General features: G+C 39.1%; 1 protein-coding gene across 2 annotated transcripts in view; it reads right to left on the minus strand.

Annotated features, from left to right (window-relative positions):
• The window catches only part of galnt13 (polypeptide N-acetylgalactosaminyltransferase 13), a 46288-nt gene that overhangs the window by 6447 nt on the left and 20709 nt on the right, over positions 1-19132 (minus strand). The window contains exons 4-10 of one of the 2 annotated variants that reach the window (XM_010795813.1): positions 15781-15988; positions 14297-14467; positions 13539-13656; positions 12830-13010; positions 10254-10393; positions 8456-8554; positions 7588-7722 (exon numbers count right to left, since the gene is read on the minus strand). In XM_010795813.1, coding sequence (XP_010794115.1) covers positions 7588-7722; positions 8456-8554; positions 10254-10393; positions 12830-13010; positions 13539-13656; positions 14297-14467; positions 15781-15988 — 1052 coding nt within the window. Of the gene's footprint in view, positions 1-7587; positions 7741-8455; positions 8555-10253; positions 10394-12829; positions 13011-13538; positions 13657-14296; positions 14468-15780; positions 15989-19132 lie in introns of both variants that reach the window. The other variant, XM_010795812.1, reaches the window with a different exon arrangement.

A 19132-nucleotide genomic window follows, 5' to 3' on the forward strand; every position in this document is an offset into this window, starting at 1 on the left:
TTTTGAGCACTTTTTGAACATTTTCATAGGAGTTATAGCGACATTGTCTTTTATGGCGAGGGATGCGTTTCCATGGAAATGGCATATGATGAAACCCCATAATTGACGTAGAGCTGTTGAGGGCTGGACCGTTAACCATTATCTGAAATGTGGTGCTGTTTTGACCCTTTTCTTAGGCGTTACGACAACATCGTGTTTTATGGTGAGGGATGCGTTTCCATAGAAATGGCATATGGTGAGATGTCAGATTTGACGTAGAGCTGTTGAGGCATGGACAGGTGATACACAGGTGAAGATTGTGGGACGACCGGACCGTGTCCATTGGAGCTACAGCGCCATCGTGTTTTATGGCGAGGGATGCGTTTCCATGGCAACAGCGTATGGTGAAATCTCAGATTTGGTGTAAAGCTATTGAGGCATGGACCGGTGATATACAAGCAAAGTTTGGGGGAACGATCGAACCGTGTACATTGGAGTTACAGCAACATCGTGTTTTATGGCGAGGGATGTGTTTTATGGAAACGGCATATGATGACACCCCATAATCGACGTAGAGCTGTTGAGGGCAGGACCATTAACCATTATCTGAAGTCTGCTGCTCTGAGCATGTCAGTTGGATCTATGACATCATCGTGTTCCATGACGCAGGTGTTTATATTTGAGCTAACGACGTGTCCAGAGATCAAAGGTTTCCATGGTGATCAAATAAATGTGGCAAAGGCTCAAATTTGTTGAACAACACATTTGTAACAGGTTTGTTAAAGGTGGGGTAGGTAAGTTTGAGAAACCGGCTCGAGATACACTTTTTGTTATATTCCATGGAATACTTTCAACATCCCGATAGCAATGAATATCTTAAGTGCTTTGACAAAAAATCCATTAAAAAAATGTCATCTGTGGAAGCCGTAGTACTCTAAAAAGCACGACCAATCATTTTAGCCGGCCCGGCTAAAATAACTGGATGGCCTACCTTCCTGTCAGCCTTCCATCTGTGCACAAACTTATCTCGTGTCCTCATTGGTCATGTGCGCGTTCGTGTGTGTTGGAGGAGGGGCTCTGTAAGGAAGTGGCAGATTTTTTCCGACTGTATATTTTCAAATTCTAGCGCACTCGAGCTGGTTTCTCCAAAATTACCTACCCCACCTTTAATTGACCAAAAAATATGAACAGTTGGAAGATTGAAAATGGGATTATTATTAGGATTATTTGTAGGTCATTGAAAAGTAGAATTATTTAGAAAGATGTGAACATTGAAGTATCTATTTTAGAAAAGCTGACACTGTAGTGCATCGCTGGTTTATAAAGATCCTCTGAGTGTGTGTCATTAGTTAGCTGATAAAATATTATGGATAAAAACCTTGACATATTTGACTACAAGAGCTTGAATCAAACAAGCAACCTTGTATGTGGTATATAAGTGGTGTGGCTGAGTACTTTAAAGGGTTCATGAATAGAGGGGACTTGAATGTGAAATAAGAACAAGAAAATAAAAGTCTAAATGCATGAAAAACCAGCAGAATATTTGAACTGAATACTTTAGGACTAAAAGCATACGTTACCAATAATGTCTAAAATATGTGGAACATGTTGAAGTTAGTATGAAGTCTCCATCAGAGGGGAAAGAATAGGCTGAGACAGTCTGAATAGCGCAAAATAACCCGGCGGAATAATAAAGAATTTCGTGCGTAGCATAACAGATAGTTATGTGTCAGCATTCCCACTAAATAATAAAAAATGTTGGCTCAGACTGAGGGACTATCTTTTGAGGGATAGATGTATATTCAAATGCTCATGACCTCAAACACTACTGATATTCTTGGAGTTTCCTTAGCCAACCTCTGAAATGTATCACCTGCTCCACTCCCCATTTTGCCCTCTCTTTTTAATCAGTCCTGTCTTTTTACTTTTCTCTCATATAAACGAGAAAAGGCAGAACAAAGCCCAAGTGCTTTTAAAATGTCCAGCCTGGAAAGGCACACCTGTTTTGATTAGTTGAACAAAAGCACCACATTAGCAAGCATATAATACCCTCACTAACCACTGGAGGAGAGATCTCAATGGCCTTGGTTAACCATTTATGTTCCCTCCCAAGTAACACGCTTCCGCAATTTCGCTCCTTACTTGAGTCTTTTTTCCTCTACCTAAGAGTTGCACGTGGAGAGGTATAGAAGCTAAGGTTGCATAGGAAAATTATGATGTAGCTGGTATTCGTAAGATTTACTTAAAAGTTAAATGTTAAGTGATACTAAGAACCCATTAAGTGTTCTAATGTCTGTGAATGAAGGGATTCAGAAGAAATCTTGAAAAGAAAAAGAATAAGAGATATCCTCAGTTGCACCAGTCTGCACCCAGTTATCTAGGGAGTCATATTCATACTAAGCAGCACAGCATTAAGTTAAATAAACACCCTACAAACATCCCTAAAAACATTGAGTTTTTGGCATTAAAACATGAGCACCGGCATGATTTATCTTGTGGTATCAAGTGTACTTTGACTGTTGACGGAACATATTCAGACTAATGAGCACACAGAGACACTCAGCCCATGTTTGATCTTAAGCTATAAAACACAAGGGCATGACATTCCCTGCCTGGATACAAAGAAGTGCGCACACACACACACATCTTTCCTGAAGTACATATTGCAGACCACGCCACGAGACACATTTGTTCAAACACGACAAGAACAAAGAGAGCAGGTGGTGTTGGACCTTACACACCTGCCAAAAAACGAACGAGTAAGAGAAAGGAAGCTCTTCACTACTCAAAATAAGCTGCTTAACAAACTTAAAATGTATGTAGTGACACTACATACATATAAACGTATAAAATGTATGTAGTGAAACTACATAGTGAAACTACATACATTTTAAGTTTGTTAAGCAGCTTATTTTGAGGATAAGAAAAGAAAAACTGAAAAAAATATCACTCCTTTTTTTGCAAATTTGAAATCAATATGCAGTATAATTCTCTTTAAATGTGTATTCATACTGCATGTGGAGGTATATCTAATTTATAAATCATAAGGAACTGGCTTAGCCAATAATGAGAAATCACATTTTTCTTTTATTCAAAGATCGAAAGCTACTCTATTGGCAGAGATGACAGAAGAGGAGTGTAACAGCAGAGGGTAGAAAAACCATTCCCCATTAAATGAAAATACTAGAAATGGTGAGGTATTGTCCTTTGCTCATCATTATGTCATGCTTCCTTTGGGGCAAAGAAAGCTCCCGTCTCAGCCTCGCAGCAAACCAACTAGCCTCTGCAAGTGGCTGAGTGTGTGCACAGCTGAGACCGGCTAATTAAATGAGAACGCTTCCTAACCATAAGCCAAGGGTGAGGAACATCATCCTCTTTGTCACCAGGCAGCGCGGTGGACTCGCTGAAAGGCAGAATACATCCTGGTTGATGTGATCTTATGCTGAGGGCTGGCCTGCTGTTTTTGTGGGAAATACAAAAAACAGCATATACCTTTTTTGTCTCGAGTCAGAAAACAGTCTCACTCGCTCTAATGGTGCCCTGCTATTGTGCACTGTACGTGCTCTCCTCTGATACTGGACATAGGACCTCGGAGTGTAAACAGCAAATCAGGCCATCTAACAGCAGGTCATTTTACTGCCGCAACTCTGACACACACCAGCAGTCATGGGAGCTCCTTACCCAATTTACCCTGCTTGCAGACAAAAACTGTGGCATGCTACAGTGAAATTGCTCTTTAGCTTTTTGAGAGATACAGGACTCCGTACAGGACTCCGTAGAGGACTCCGAGGCGCAAACACCATATAACAAAGAAAGCGAACTAGGATACAAAGACCGGAAAACTGCAACCCTGACACAGCCAGAAAATCGTCAGCCAAAACATTTTCCTTACAAAAGCATTTAAATAAGCAAGCCGAGTGGTGAAAAGCACCGATAATACGAATTCATTGGTTTTACAAATATGTACATGGCACACAGTGTATACAGCTGCTTCAGGCCAATAGGAGAGTGTCCTGAGAGGCCAGTGCCATGAAAGGCAGGTTCACAATGAAGGATCACTTCAAAAGAACTTGTAAACAATGGTGAGTCCATTTTAAATCAGCCCTGCCTGTAGATAATCAGCTAAAAATAAATCATGCCTCCATCTCAGGCATCATTCACCGAACGCTGGCAGCTGCTGGATTTTCACATCAAAATAAAATATTTATGTTGGAAAATAAATGTCAAATGAGATCTAATTTAGCATGAAAACTGGCTAAAGGTCCTTGCTGATAGCATCTTATACACAGAAACATCGTGATGGGACATCTGTCACTTCTTGATGTGCCTCTGCCCCGGTCTTCATACGTTCCCCCGGAAAGGTCAGCGGTAAAAGCTACTTAATGCTACCTAAAACCATTTCCATGCACATTCTGACTAATACCTGAAAGATCAACAAGAGATCAGAACAACAAGCTCTGCATTCATCCGCCCTCACTGATAAAAAACAAGAAACTAAACAATCCCATAAAAACGAAAACAACAATCAGCTACAAAGGTGACTATTAAACTGGAACAGGTCAAACTAATCTACTTCTAACAATGTTAATGACAAACTACATCACTACACGCGACTAAACGACCACCACTTGCCTAATTTTTACTAACCTGCTCACCTCAAGCCCTACAGTTAGAGAAAATAATCAGTGGGACTGAAGTAAAGGTGTTGAGCAACTTCCTGACGTGTGTAGTTATGGAGGATCCAGGCCTGTAAGGGACTGCCGTTACAGGACTCCACTGTGGGGCCGTAGGTGTCGTCCTCCAGGCGGCTGATGGTCAGACATGATTGGGTGATGATGTGGAGAAAGGTGTGCTTCTGCAGCAAGCCCGGAGTGATAGGGAGAGATGGTATTGAAGGTAAATCCAAGAGTCATTAATTTTTGTTAAATCAATCCATCTGTTCCTCACTGCCCACTTTCAAGTTTAATAACAGGTGATTTGTTCAAATAGAAAAGTTGTGTTGTATATTTAAGGTGTTTGAATCCTGGACTGACGCAGTTTGATCATGGACCTGCATCAGGTGTAAAATTCACAGTATGAAACCATACATCTTCAATATATATGAATGACTGGTGACTCAGATATCAATACATCTGAGACAAATTAACCAGTGAATTAGCACATCAATAATTATAACTGGTGAAAAAAAAATTCAAATTCTGCACAGTACAGATATAAATAGATTGTGTTAAACTATAACAGATGTGAATGAACAGCAATGTTTGTTGTTTTGACATGACCCATTTAATATTCGGTTGAATAAAAAACAATGTATTTTTTGTTGTACAGATTTTGGCATATTGCTGGTTTCCTTTTAAGAAATGTTTCTCAATGATTGATCTGGTAATGAGGTTACTTTTGGCTCAGATGTTTTGATATTTGCTCCTCCTTTTTGATTGGAGGATACAACTAATCAAGTGCTGCATTCAAGACTAAGGAGACTCTGAAATGTCCAATGAAACAAATATGGACATCTCCACATAACCTTTAGATATGTACAACATGACAATGTAATAGAGTTGAATTTATACTGTCAATGCACAGAATGCAAATCGTTCACATCTAAATGTTTTTACATCTCTGAATGCGACATTAGTATAAAGGAGTTTTATATTGTGAATTTGATGCCTGACAAAGATCAGTAATGATAACTTTATATCTCTACTAAACTCAGTGCTGCTCATAGTTTGCAGATATTAAACTTGTTTCTACCCCACGTGATTACATTCTTCCTAATTTAGATAAACACTTTAGTGCAAAGGGTTACATTTTCGCAAAGGACGTGTCTTTGTGGGTGACACAACCTGACAGCTCTCCTTGGCAATACAGAGTATTGCCGATAATAACAATAACAGTAAAACAACTATCAATCTCTACTATGCTAATGTAAATGTTACATGTATGCAAAGGATAAACTGAAGGCCAGGATACTGTACATTTGTCAGATTATTCTATTTAATATTAAGGTATATTTATGTGTAAATAAAGGAGAGAGAACATAGCTCGATCCTGGCTGAAACAGCAGGGGGAAAAGAAAGAGGGCAGTCTGTCACAGTTGTGAATGAATAAAGCAGGACCATGGTAGAGACAGGTATTTCTATGAAAGTGAAACTGATGAGAAGATGAAATGTTAATGGTTCTTTAGTCACAAAGGATTCAGTCCCTGTCCATCACACTGGGGCTTAAAATAACCGAGGCCACTGACAGCGGCGAAACCCCAATGCTGTTTACAACAGAGACCAGTCCTCTTCGTTTATGAATTATTCAAGTTCTTCCATATTAAGAATGCTCCCAGAGAACAAAGTGTAATGAAGGGATTTCTCCGAGGGTTTGTTCAGTGCTGGGTGGAAAGGCCTCCGGGCCTCCTCACCTTGTCACAACTACATGTCAGCTATAGTACATCTCAATCACTGATAAATGGCCCTGTATTCAGCTCACTCTTCTCCAACCATCGCCTTGTGCTTCAGTGGAGGAAACATGAATTGTTAATATAAAAGTTGCTTTTTGTGACTTACAATCCATAATGGACTATGAGTTATGAATCAACAAGGGGAGTATTTTAGTCCTTCTTTGAGATCCACATTTTTCTTTTTTATATTTAAGAGCCTTCAAAATTGACTCTACATTTCATAATGAATGTATCCATAACCAGGAATATAAGGTAAAAATGAATCTGCTGTTTAATATGCAGAATTCGTTGGCTTTTTCATTCATCTAATCCTTATTTTCATGCTTCTATGAATAAACTATGAGTCACTTGTTGGATGTGTACATTTTGTTTAAGTGTGTCTTACAGGCCATAGGTCTGTTATGTAACACACATATATCAGGATAAAGGTTTGTTATTCTACCTGGCAGGTGTTTTATTATTTTTCCCATCTCATTTACTTTAATTAGGGTTGATTTAATGGCAGCAATATCTCTATGTATAGTTCAATTCAGTCGAACAGCAAATGCTCCACTCCATAATGTCGAGTCTTAACAAAAACTAAACATCATATATTTGTATATATATCGTATCAGACTGCATTCTTTACAGGAGGGGTGTTGTGATGGGTTAAAAATAGAATTCATTTTAAAGAACAAATAGAAATCAAACATCCTTTAAAGATTCAACCTCCCCTTTCTGCCAAAAATAATAAACCGTAAATCCTCTACTCTAAAAACCACCAACACAGAATTATGGGATAAATCACAACACTGGAAGCACAGCACTCAAACTACGGGGCAATATTCAGGAACGATGACAGCTTACCTCAAAATCATATTCCCACTTGCCAACATACTAAGTGAGAGGAGAGAACATGAGAGCAGAGACTCAGCAGCTGGGGTTGACAACTGCTAAAAAACGGACATACAGCGCCATCTGGTGGAAGAAAATGTGTATTGCTTCTCCTACTTTGCACTACCCAAACCCTCACGATGACATAGGCAAAACAAAATCATTCAGCATTTCCTCCAAGTCCTTTTTCGAAATATCAGTCAATAGGAACCAAAGAATGCCCCCCTGCAACAACACGCAGCCTGGTTATGGCATTATTTGGCTGCTAACGGGAATATGAGTCCTACCTCGGCATCGTACTCGAACATCTGATTGCCCTTCATGTGGTGACACTTGAGCATGACGACGGGTCCATTGAGGCGGGATACGTCCAAACAAAGGTCGTCTGTCCTTATTTCTTTATCCGCCGTGTAAGAAAACACCTGAAAAACAAGAGGCCTCTGTCAGAAGAGGAAGATTCAATGTCATCACTAGGCTTTCTAGAAATATATAAGATCATTGTGTCTTTGATCAAGGGATATTTGAGTGATTTGCACAACATTTGTGATTTTATTTGGATTTAGAGCCTTTGTTGTGCCAAACCTGATTTAGATTGTATACTGTACAAAAGGAGTGCAGTTTCAGTGATGTATACTCATGTAGTGTCTCATGTAGTGCAGTTATTCATAATAGCCCATAACAAGAGTTGCAAGCAAAGAGGGAACACTGTTCAGACGAGAGTACAATTAAATACTTGGCACAAACCATCCTCAAATGCCAAAGACTTCACAATGACCGGCAGCAGTGAACCAAATTAACAAAGGACTAAAGAAACACGAAAGAGAAACTTGGCCAACATCCCAACTTGAATTGTATGGAAAATCTGTGGATTGACTTGAAAGTTGGCAATTCACACACACTTTGCCTCCAGTGTGATTGAGCTCAAGCTTTGGAGCAAAATCCCAAAGCTCATGTTTCCAGGATAAAGCAGTATCAAAGGCTTGGCTTTTTCAATGTTAATCCAAAAGAGATTAATCCTACATTCCACTAAGAACAATTCCTCTTTAGGCACATTCCCAGTTATTGTTCATAGGACAATGTGTGTGTTGTTGTACAAACAGTGTTGTAAGACTACAAACAATACATATTTTTGCTTTAATATCTTTCTTCACTCACCTGGTTTCCACCCATGCCATGACAGTTGAAAAAGCCAACTTTCTCGTTCTCCTTTCTTCCCATGTTGTCCACACACTGGTTGGTCTCAACATTTCTGATCTACAGGAAGGATTAGAAAAAAAGGTTCTCTAATGTGAAGTTAACTTTCTATGTCTAGTCTGTGTCTTTAATTTCATACTTATTAGCAACCTAACCAAACAAAAGCCAGTCGAGGCCTGCTTAATATTTCTCATTAAAAATGAATAATCTCTTCTACACCCCTATTCTTTTGTGAGTGTTCATTAATGTCCTGTGGTTTATTGCTACCGTTTCAGTTTTAGTTCTTGTTAAAGCTTTACTTTTTTAGGTTTTTATATGCAAAAACGGCAGAGATTTTCTGATTTAGATACTTAATGAACAGTATGTGAGGCTTATCTTTTTTTATTTATCGTTGTAAAATTAATGTCTTTGGATTTTAGTTTGACAAGTGAGACATTTGAAGAAAGCCGTCTTAGGCTCAAGGAAATCATAGCTGGCATTTTCTATCTTTTTTTTACATTTTTTCTAGGCAAAATTATACCATAGTAATTAAATGTTTGTTAGTAGAAGCCTCAAATCCTCAATATAATTGATATTGTCTCACCAAGTTATCCAAATTCTACTTTCTATTGTCTTTCCTTGCTGAAATGCAGAAGTGAACTCACTGACTTTACAGTCCACTCAGCTTTCTAATGAAGTCATACATTCTAAGGCTGAGCTGGCTCTATATGTTGCCTGAGCGTCTTAGTATAGCTGTCGTGCAGGAACAGGACGGCGTTCATAATTAAGTGATATAAAACCTAATGGTTCCAGCTGTTAAAGAAAGGCTGACTGTGTTATGGAGGAAGATAAATCAGCTGGGAGAAGTTAGAGGAAGACGGGAGCTGAGGAGCTGCAGTGGCTAAAGAGAGAGAGGGAGAATCAAGTCGTACTGCAGGACAGCAGAGAACAATCCCCTCATCCTCAGCTGTATGAATGTTGGAGGATTACAGGCTCATTTCAGTTCTTCCACTGACATTACTTTTAAATGGCTCCCATCTATTGAACAGACAGCGCACTGCATGTCAGCACGGAGCCATGGGCATCGAGAGGCAAATCCAGGCCACTTAAAATCTTTTCTGTGTGAGGGGGAACTAACGATTAGAAAGGAACTCAAACTTTCAATATCTTCAAAACAATTAACCATGAATTCTCAAAGCTTAGCTGAAAATTATCGCAGTTCCCACAACACCCTTTCTCTTTTGTAAAAAAAACACTGTTTCATCTCTGCTTATTAGAGTAATACAATTTTTTTTTCCTTCTTTTTAAAAAGGTCCTCTGTTTTCAGGTTCTAGAAGAAATAATATTTTCACACATTTTCTGATTACATCACTGTTTGAGAGAGATTCTGACTCATATTTGGTTTTAATAATTAATTTAGGTTCACCCAGCACAACACCAAACTGTGCCATGAGACTATAAAATGTATACATGCGCCTTATCTCAGCTACCCAGCATTCATAGCAACAACTGTGTATGTGGCTGGGATCAATACTGCCAGCACGAACATCCCCCTGTTTGTTTATCCTAGGCATTCAATACTAACAGCTGGGGATGTTTGTTTTTATCTTGTTTGGTGTAGCCTTTTGCTGGATCCAGAGATTTTCTGATATTTCTCACAGCAATATTGTCTTTCTGAAAGCGCAACCCTGGAGCTACAAGGACACATCTGACTGAATGCAGAGGGAGGCAGTCTGCATCTGATGCATTCATGGAGATCAGAGTACAAGGGAGCTCATACTTCACCAAGTGAGTAGTATCTCCTCGGGATCTGGGAGTCTGGGTAGATGTTCTCTAGATACCAGGAAAACGGTTTGCACTTCAAGGCCTCGCGAAGGTCTCTGCGGGAGGAAACGTCTCCGTAGTCCACACGCATCACGCCTGCAGACAAAATGCCAAGACAAGGATTCACATATATGCAACTCTGAACATCATTAACCGGCGTTAACCTTAGTATTTACGTGTTTTGTCCCGATTATAATCCTGTTTTCTTGCACCACCTCGACTAAACACCAGAGGGACCCTTTATTAAAACCTTGCAAAAGTACCTGAAAATACTGGCTGTGTGGGTGGACATGGCAGCATTTTCTACTGAGTAACACATCACAACCTACAGTAATTGCTGCTAAGAGGGCTTGTGAGGAAGTCAAATTCTATTTATACACCGCTTTTCTAAAGGCACATTCTTCAGATATGCAGAAAAAATGCAATTGTGGAATACTGTCATGATGCATGCAAAAATGAAGATTGCATTACAGTATGTGTCAGCCCTAATACAACAGAAGACTAAAGAATGATTAGGCACCGACACTTACAAACACATTAAGCAGATGGTTTCTCCCCAGAGTGCTTCTTGAGGACTCATAACTTGCATGTAGACAGACACGGAAGGCTATTTATCATGAAAGAGTGTGATTGCGATATGACAGAACACGATATTAAACAACAACCGTTATGTTAAGACTTACAGTTTGTTTATCCGTCAAACAGGAGCCTGACAATGCAAACAGCACCTTCTGTCACACTAACAAGGTGTTACACTTTAATCTGGGAAATAGACATTTCAAGGCGAGATAAAAGTGAAAACCTGAAGGCCACTCTTCCTCCCCTGCCTCCCAATTTATTCTCTGTGTAGGGTCTGAACATCACATGTTGCAGATGATGAATAGCCTCTTTGATCTTTAAATCACCAGTGCCGAGGAGGGAGATGCACTTTTAATAGAAGCGCTAAATGTGCCACTCCCAAACTCAGCCTGAGCAACATACTGTGTTCCTCTGTGCCAATAAGGGAGGTCTAGGAGCAGCGTGGCCCAGATCATTCTCCATAATGTCCTGGAGGAACAGACGGTCATTGTGGGGCCACAACAAGCGGAAAGACTCATCCATCACAACCTCTCTCTCTCTGCACACCTGACTGTAGGAGGGTCTAGCGACTGTGTGGAGGAGGAGGTCAGAGTTTGAGCTATCAGATCAGCAGATTATAGATGATCCCTTATAGGTTGTCTGGCATCTCAAACTCTTGACCAGAGATTTCCGGGAGACCGCAAGCTCCTAAAGGGTAATCACATTGCTAAGTCGACAGATGGAAGGGTACTCATCTTTTAATCTGCACTCTCCTATTGTTCTGGTTGGATATGTGAGAGAGAAGTCTGTGTTGGACAGGAGAGCCTCTAAGACAAACTCCAGTTTAGAGGAGCACTCAAAAATGTGTCAGAAGGAGGAATTAATTCATCTTATTTTGGATAGGACAAAAGCAGCAATAAACTCAATGTGAGCCAGAGTAAAAGGAGAAATATAAATTCTTAAATGAGCCAGGTTAAAAAAAAGCAAGAAAATGGAAGAATAAAAGAGAGGAAAAACGACTTTCCTTTTCGCACCAATTTGCTAAATGTAATATCAGTGAGCATGCGAGAAGTAAAGAGGGGTTGAGGATTGTTCATATCTGTGTCTGCACAGCAGTGTGCAATGAATAAAACATCTATTAAATCCCTGAATGAACTATACATTCCCTAAAACTTTTAAATCATACAGAATTCCTGCCAGTTCAGTTAAATCATCCACTGAATAGTCAGTCTTCTGCCCATATCTGTGATCTGCTAACTCCCTCTCAGCATAATCAGGGCTTTGGTAAGGCCGTACCAACCGTTATAAAAATCTCCACTTTGCCCTAAAGGTTACCGGGCCTCTGCTCTCCGGCCCCTCAGCTGTGGAGCTTCCTATCTGAGCCTTCAGACCATCTTATGTAGTGACCTCTTTTACAGTAAACCTTGGTTTTATTTTTAACTGATGGTATTTCAACAATTGTATCATGTTTTATATCTTGTACATGTTTTGGTTACTGATTAGCAGTGGTGGGAGAAGTATTTTTTAAATCTCACTTTAGTAAAAAGGTACAAAAGTATAAGCATCAAAATATACTTGTAATAAGAAGTATCATAATGCAGAATGGCCCATTTTAGAATCAAATGTACTATATAATTATTGAAGCATTAATGTGCTCACACTTTAGTTTGCAGCTCAGAAAGGTGGAGCTAACTTCAATGTATTTATATACAGCTTGGTGTAAACAAACAATATGTTATTTGTTGATAATGTTAAGCATTACGGTAGTTATCTGTTATAAGTAAATTAACTGATGTAAAAAATGCATGTAGTGGAGTATAAGTAAGAGAAATACTTAAGTAAAGTTCCTCAAATTTCTACTTAAGTACAGTACTTTTTTTTATTGTCACTAGTTTTAAAAAGGTGATCATAAAGTTATTATTACTACTATTTCAGTGGCACATGCACTCAGACACTGGCTCCACTGCTCTGTACCTGGCGATATGATGTAGAAGAAATCTTTGAAATCATCCATCCATACTTCCGCCAGGCGCCTGTTGTTCTTGTTGATGACTTGGCCCGTTCCTCCGGGAAAACTGTATGGGGTGGCCTTCCGGAAAACATGGCCCACGTGTGAACATGTTACAATTTCTAATGAGCCCCCACACTGCCAGATCTGCAAACAAACACACACACACACACACACACACACAGTGTATTTTTATACAGCCCGTAGCAGGAAAGCAGACAGATACATTCACATGAATTATGCAGGCAAGGAGAATAAAGCAAGGAAACAAGAAACCATATTATTCCCAAATATCTAGATTTCATGGTCTTACTTATTCAACATTTACTAATAATACTAGATGTGCTTCAAATTTGGAACTAATAAAGAAAGAAAAACGAAAAAAAAGCATAAAATATTGATTTGGGTTGTTATTAATAAACATTTAAAATAAACTTAAAATATGATTTATTTGTTCTATTTAGAGAGGTAAGGAAATCTCATTTAACTAAACATGCATTTCAAGGATTCCTCTTTCCTTGCATATTTTTCTTGAATCTTTCTCTTGAATTTTAAGTGGAAAGATGCCGGTGAGTGAAACGTGGATACAATAAAAGGGAGTTTGTTGACATGAATGCACTCTGGTGACATGATAACATCAAGATACTGTAGCATCCTCCCAGGTCTGTCACTCACTCTGAAAGACATTTCCAGGTTCTCTCCGCCCCAGATATCCATCCCTGGATCGTAGCTTCCTATTTCTTCAAAGTATGTTTTGTATATACAGAATAATCCTCCTGCCATGGTGGGAGTCCTGTAAGAAAAACAAATACAACAATTATGCAATATTGCCTCACTTTGTGCTCTATTTATTAGTACCTCAGTGCAACTCAGAGGACCGTTATGAATGAACAAAAAAACAGTTTGTTGACAAACGGAAACAAATCCTGAGAGGGGTAATTACTTTTATCTCTTAATTCATTATATGTTAAAGTCAACCCCTAATTAAAGATATTGTTTGTTGCTGTGAGTGGTTCGCATGCAAATTACAAAGTGTGCCAAAAAAAAAAAAAGTCAGTTTTCTTTTTCTATTTTTAAAATAAATGAGCTCACACATACTTCAAGAGAGTACAACTATCAGGATGCTATTTAGGCAGTTGCTTACATCAGTGGGATACACAAAGGAAAAATATCTATTTCTATCTGCAGGATAAAAATGGTACAAGAGATGTTTGTGTGAAGAAATCTAACCATCCATGTCTTCTCTGTAGCCTGCTGCTCTCACAGATAAACCCACACTTAGAAAAAGTATCTCTTCACCTTTTGTTGTGTGATTTGACCTCCTCTCTCTTAATTGTTAATCAAAATACAACAAACTGGTAGAAAGTCAGACACACATTTCCCAGAGAAATGATCTAGACTCAGCTTCAAAGATTAAAGGTTTCTTTGTGTACCTGACAGGCAGTGTTCTGTCCCCCTTGCGCCGGTCCATCTCCCGCTGGGGAACAGGGTACCAGCGGAAATTCAGCTTCCAGTTGAATCCACCATAGGTCATATCTGAGCCTGCCATGTATTCAAACGTCTCGTCGCTGATGACATCGATGATAGGGCACACCACTGCTGTCCTGAAAGACACCAGAAATACAGTGTAAGATTTAAAGCTGAGATAAATGATATAGTAAAAGCAGAGTAGAAAAATAGGATAAACGTAACAAAAGAAAACCAACTGAGTAATGGTTGGTCTGTTAAAAACAAAAAGGGAAGCCACATGCTGTTCCCACCAGGCTCTTTGTTGATTATTCCACAGATTTGCTTAAACCAACAAAAGTAGTAATGGCAACATTAAAATAGTTTCAAAATATAGAATGTCAATTATCTCAGACAAAGGTAAAGTAAGCTATTACTAGTGTAGGAGTAACGTTACCACTAGTTTTGTTATGAAGTCATGTTTAACAGTGTATTATGCTATAGTCTAGGTTGGACACTGGCAAAAAGTTATTATATAAAAGTAAACTGTAATGTCTTTCCTTTATCATAGATCATATGACCATTAAAAAGGTCTAACGAGCACTGTCACTCATCTTTGCATAAGTGACCGGTTAATATATTGGCATTGAATTTCAAGTGTGATCGTGTCACGATAATGAGTATTTCTTCTGATGAAATGCACACCAATGAACAACAACCAATCGCATTTTGAATACTTTAGCAACATCTTGAAAGTGAATGTCAGATTTGGACAAAATGTTACCACAACAAACATGATGTCAATGTATCAACAAAAACAACCCTCTATCAATAATCCTGCTGCAGTAAGCATATCATATTTTCTGCTCTTCCTGTGCCCTTTTTTAAAGACATGAATACATCTGCAGCAGCATTCAGTAAAAGTGTAATGGCTCCATAATATCATTTTCTTAGTAATATGATTCTGGTTTCTTCCTCAGGGAAAATGAATGTGTCTGACCTCAGTTATGAGAGGAATCGCCAAGAGAGTCATTATCAACCCATCCATTCATGTCAATCTCACACACGGACACCGCAGATTCACCCTTTGTTGTTCTGAAAATATATAACTTAACATTCCGATACCTAACAGCAGCTAAACATGTACGTGTCCACTATAACTTGGACTCTACCAGCGCATACTACCTCCTGATGTAGCAGTGTTAACACAAGTATAAAGCTACAGTAATTGGAGCTAGCTTTTCCTCCGAGGCAGCAGCAGATGATGCAAAATGATTATCTTCCCCTATCAGCAGCATCAGGCTCAAACTAAGTATTCATAACTGATGGTTTGCCGTCCCTACAATATTCAGACCGAGCTCAAGCACACCATGATGCAACTGAAGTGAAATGTGATAATGGCAGTATTATTAAAGAGTGATTAAAGATGAGACGCTCATAGAAACTGCCCCAGAAAAGTACACAACCCTACCTGTCTTCTTTGATGCGTGCCAGCAGGGGCTCCAGCCAGCCCACAGTACACTCGCAGTGAGCGTCCAGGAAGGTGATGACCTGACCTTTGGTAGCGGCCGCTCCCCTGAGCCTGGCTCTGATCAGACCTGAACGCTGCTCCATCCTCAGGATCCTCACCGGCACCTCCAGAGTGCGCACATAGTTCTCCAGCTTCTTCTTCAGGAAGTCTGAGAGAAAACAACAGACACAAAAAAGATGTAATCAAGAGCAGATTAACGCAGATAGAGCTGAACGAATAGATTCATTTCTCTATGAGTCAATCAACTGAAACATTTATAAAATTGAATTTGTGATTTTCAGAAATATTGTTGACAAAAATGCCAAAACATTCCCCGGTTAAGGACTCTGAAATACTTTCTAGTTTGAACTGTTGAAAGGGCAAAACAAGAAAACTAAATGAGTCAACTTAGGCTTTTTGAAACGTAAATCTATCATTACGATCCCTATTTTCTGGTATATGTTGGAAAAAATGGTTAATATATATCCTTTATTTAACCAGGTAAAAATTAAGCTAATAATCTGAATATATAATAGGCTGATTAATCCCAATGTCATCACAGCTTTTTATAGTAGTACAAAATATATAGTGTTAATTGTTTCTTATTAAGAGTTTGGTGGTATATTCAGTTTTGTTTTACCAGTATCCTTGACTACAGAGTTAACTAGAGAATGTAATTCCTGAAGAAATTGCTAGTGGGAATGCTTTATGCTGAAAATCTGACGCTAAACTGCTATGCTGAAATGTAATGTGTAAGAAGAAAGTGAAGAATTGAGATTGAAATGATAAATGAACACTGGGGGCTTGAATGTGTGATGAGAGAAGAAAATAAATTAAAAAGGCTTGGAAAAGCAGCAGAATATTTGAACTGCAAACTTCTGAACTAACTTGATGGCAAATGATCTGTCGCCATGGCAACGGCATTTGATGACACCCCATAATACGCTTAGATGCGTTGATGGCTGCATCGTTACCAAACCTGTAAAGTTTTGGGGCGTTTGGAGCATTTTCACTGAAGTTATGAGAAAACCGTGTTTCAAGGCGAGCATTGTGTTGCCATGGCAACGGCATTTGAAGAAATCTCAAAACTATCCCGTAGATGTCTTCACGGCTGGACTGTTTGCACACTGCTATCTGAAGTCTGCTGCTCTGAGCATGTCAGTTGGAGTGATGACATCATCGTGTTCCATTGCACAGGTGTTTATAGTTGAGCTAACGAGGTGCCTAGACTTCAAAGGCTTCACTGTTCTATCTTCATGCACGTACTACTACTTATTTCTTATGTCTGCGACAGTGAATACTGCTTCCTTGACTTCGATCTTTACAACTAGTTACGAGGCTACCGAGAATTGGGTGAGGCAGTCGGAGTGTGGGGTATTGGTGTGTATAGACCCGTTCGGGATTAGAAAGGTGAAGAATGTTAGAAATTAGTTGTAGTATTGGTGAAGACACAGCAGGTTCAAATCTTTGTAAAGTGAGATTTTCGAAACTGTCTGTTGGGTAGTTCTACTCCACTAGCGACTGTCACGACAGTTGTGTCCAAAATGAAAAAGATTTGGGGTGAATCTCTTAACGACAGTCGACTAGGGACACTGTTCTAAACGTGACTACCGTTCGTAACTCTGTATCCCGTCCTTGGAAGTTAAGAGTGAGTGAAAAGGTATCTTATGGTCTCGACGCCCATATGGTCTTTGGTACACTGCACGTCAAACCTTTGTCGTCCAACAGAATCTGATGGTTCAAGTTTGCCATATAAAATCCAAATCACTAGGTTTAGGGAGATGATGAAGTCGTGGGTGTGTGTCGAGGTACCTAAATAGCTATGTGTCGTGTATTTAACAAAGTACTCGGTGACAGACCCGGTACCTAACCATTGAACGTTTTTGGAGTGAGTCTATCCTAGTTTCTCTACCTGACTGATTTGATTTTATAATTTGATTTGGTCGGGGAGAGTGGGGGACGTGAGAGAGACGGATGTACCACTCCGTCCTCCGTCCAGTTGTTCTCTTTACGTAAACCGGTAAAAAACTATTGTTCCCACCCGTAGGCGGAAGTTTGACGACCAATATCAAATTAAATGTATATATTTCTTTTATTGTTTTTTATGTTATATATGTTAAGCGGATTTTGAGTGTCCAGACTTTTCCACCGTGAGATCCTCGTATGATGCCTTAATAACAGTCACTACATTTTCAGAGTTGTACAAGTGAATTTGACTAAGATGAAGAAAGACAAACAGAGAAGTCGACATTCTGTTCGACATGGGTCTGCTGACGGCTGTGTGGTCGTACAGTAGCACAAAGGTGTTGCGCCGCACCTCGTGGATTACAGACGCTGCCATAGTGTGCAGTGAGTTTGTAGCAGTCGGTCTTGTCGACGATCGCGCTCTAGCTACGAACACCTGCTTGCTGGTTCGCTCGCTCCTAATTCATTAGATGTGAGATGGGATGATCAAAACCCTGTTACGAGCAGTCGTAAGGTTGTTGACAAAAATGCCGTGCATTTCAAGAATAATAGGCTGCATAAAACCGGGAGAAGAGTAGGGCGTAACTTGTAGCGTCGTTTGAGGCGGTTGTAGTTGCAGAAGGTCGAACCGCAGTCCTAGCTCGCTCGATATGGAAAGAGTATGGTATGTTTTTTATAGTCTCTTATGTAGTGTATATGTAGTTAATTACATTGTTACTTAGTTACTCCTTTTGAGCTGAATAGGTGAAGACGTCAATATTACGTTGACAAGTAAGTATAAGTGAGTCTGTGAGTAAGGTTTGAAATTTCTTATTGTGTAGATAATGACTTGTATTTTTTGTCACTTTTTTTGTTGAAATTTTATGTATTTGTTATAGTGATATATATTATTTTTGTATTTATCTTCTATAAGTATATAGTGTAAAATTGATAATTGTATTCTTTCATCACCTCCTAAGTGTCGACTCACCTCCTTGTCGAACTTTAGTCGTAAGTATACAGTTATATAATTTTTGACGGTATTTTTATGTGTGTTTGGTGATGTTAAGATACTCTGTATAAAATTTGTACTATTTGCATTCCCTTTTAGAGCATCGACTTTATGTTTATTCGTTTTTATATTTGTTTGTGTAACCTCCGTATCTCCTGTTTATCTAGTTGTACAGAGGTATATTTTTCGTGTAAACATTACAAGTCCGTCTATAATGGAGTGTCGTGTGTGGAATATATTTGTACGTTTCCCGTGTATATAGTTCATTTGTATGTAGTCTTATTTATGTTTGAAGGAACTCACGAGTGCAATAACTTTAAAGTATCTATACAATGCAAGAAGGTGTTTGCAGTGTTA

The sequence above is a fragment of the Notothenia coriiceps genome, unplaced genomic scaffold (genome assembly GCF_000735185.1).
Source record: "Notothenia coriiceps isolate Sejong01 unplaced genomic scaffold, NC01 NC01_scaffold00037250, whole genome shotgun sequence".
In the NCBI taxonomy this organism is placed as follows: Eukaryota; Metazoa; Chordata; class Actinopteri; order Perciformes; family Nototheniidae; genus Notothenia; species Notothenia coriiceps.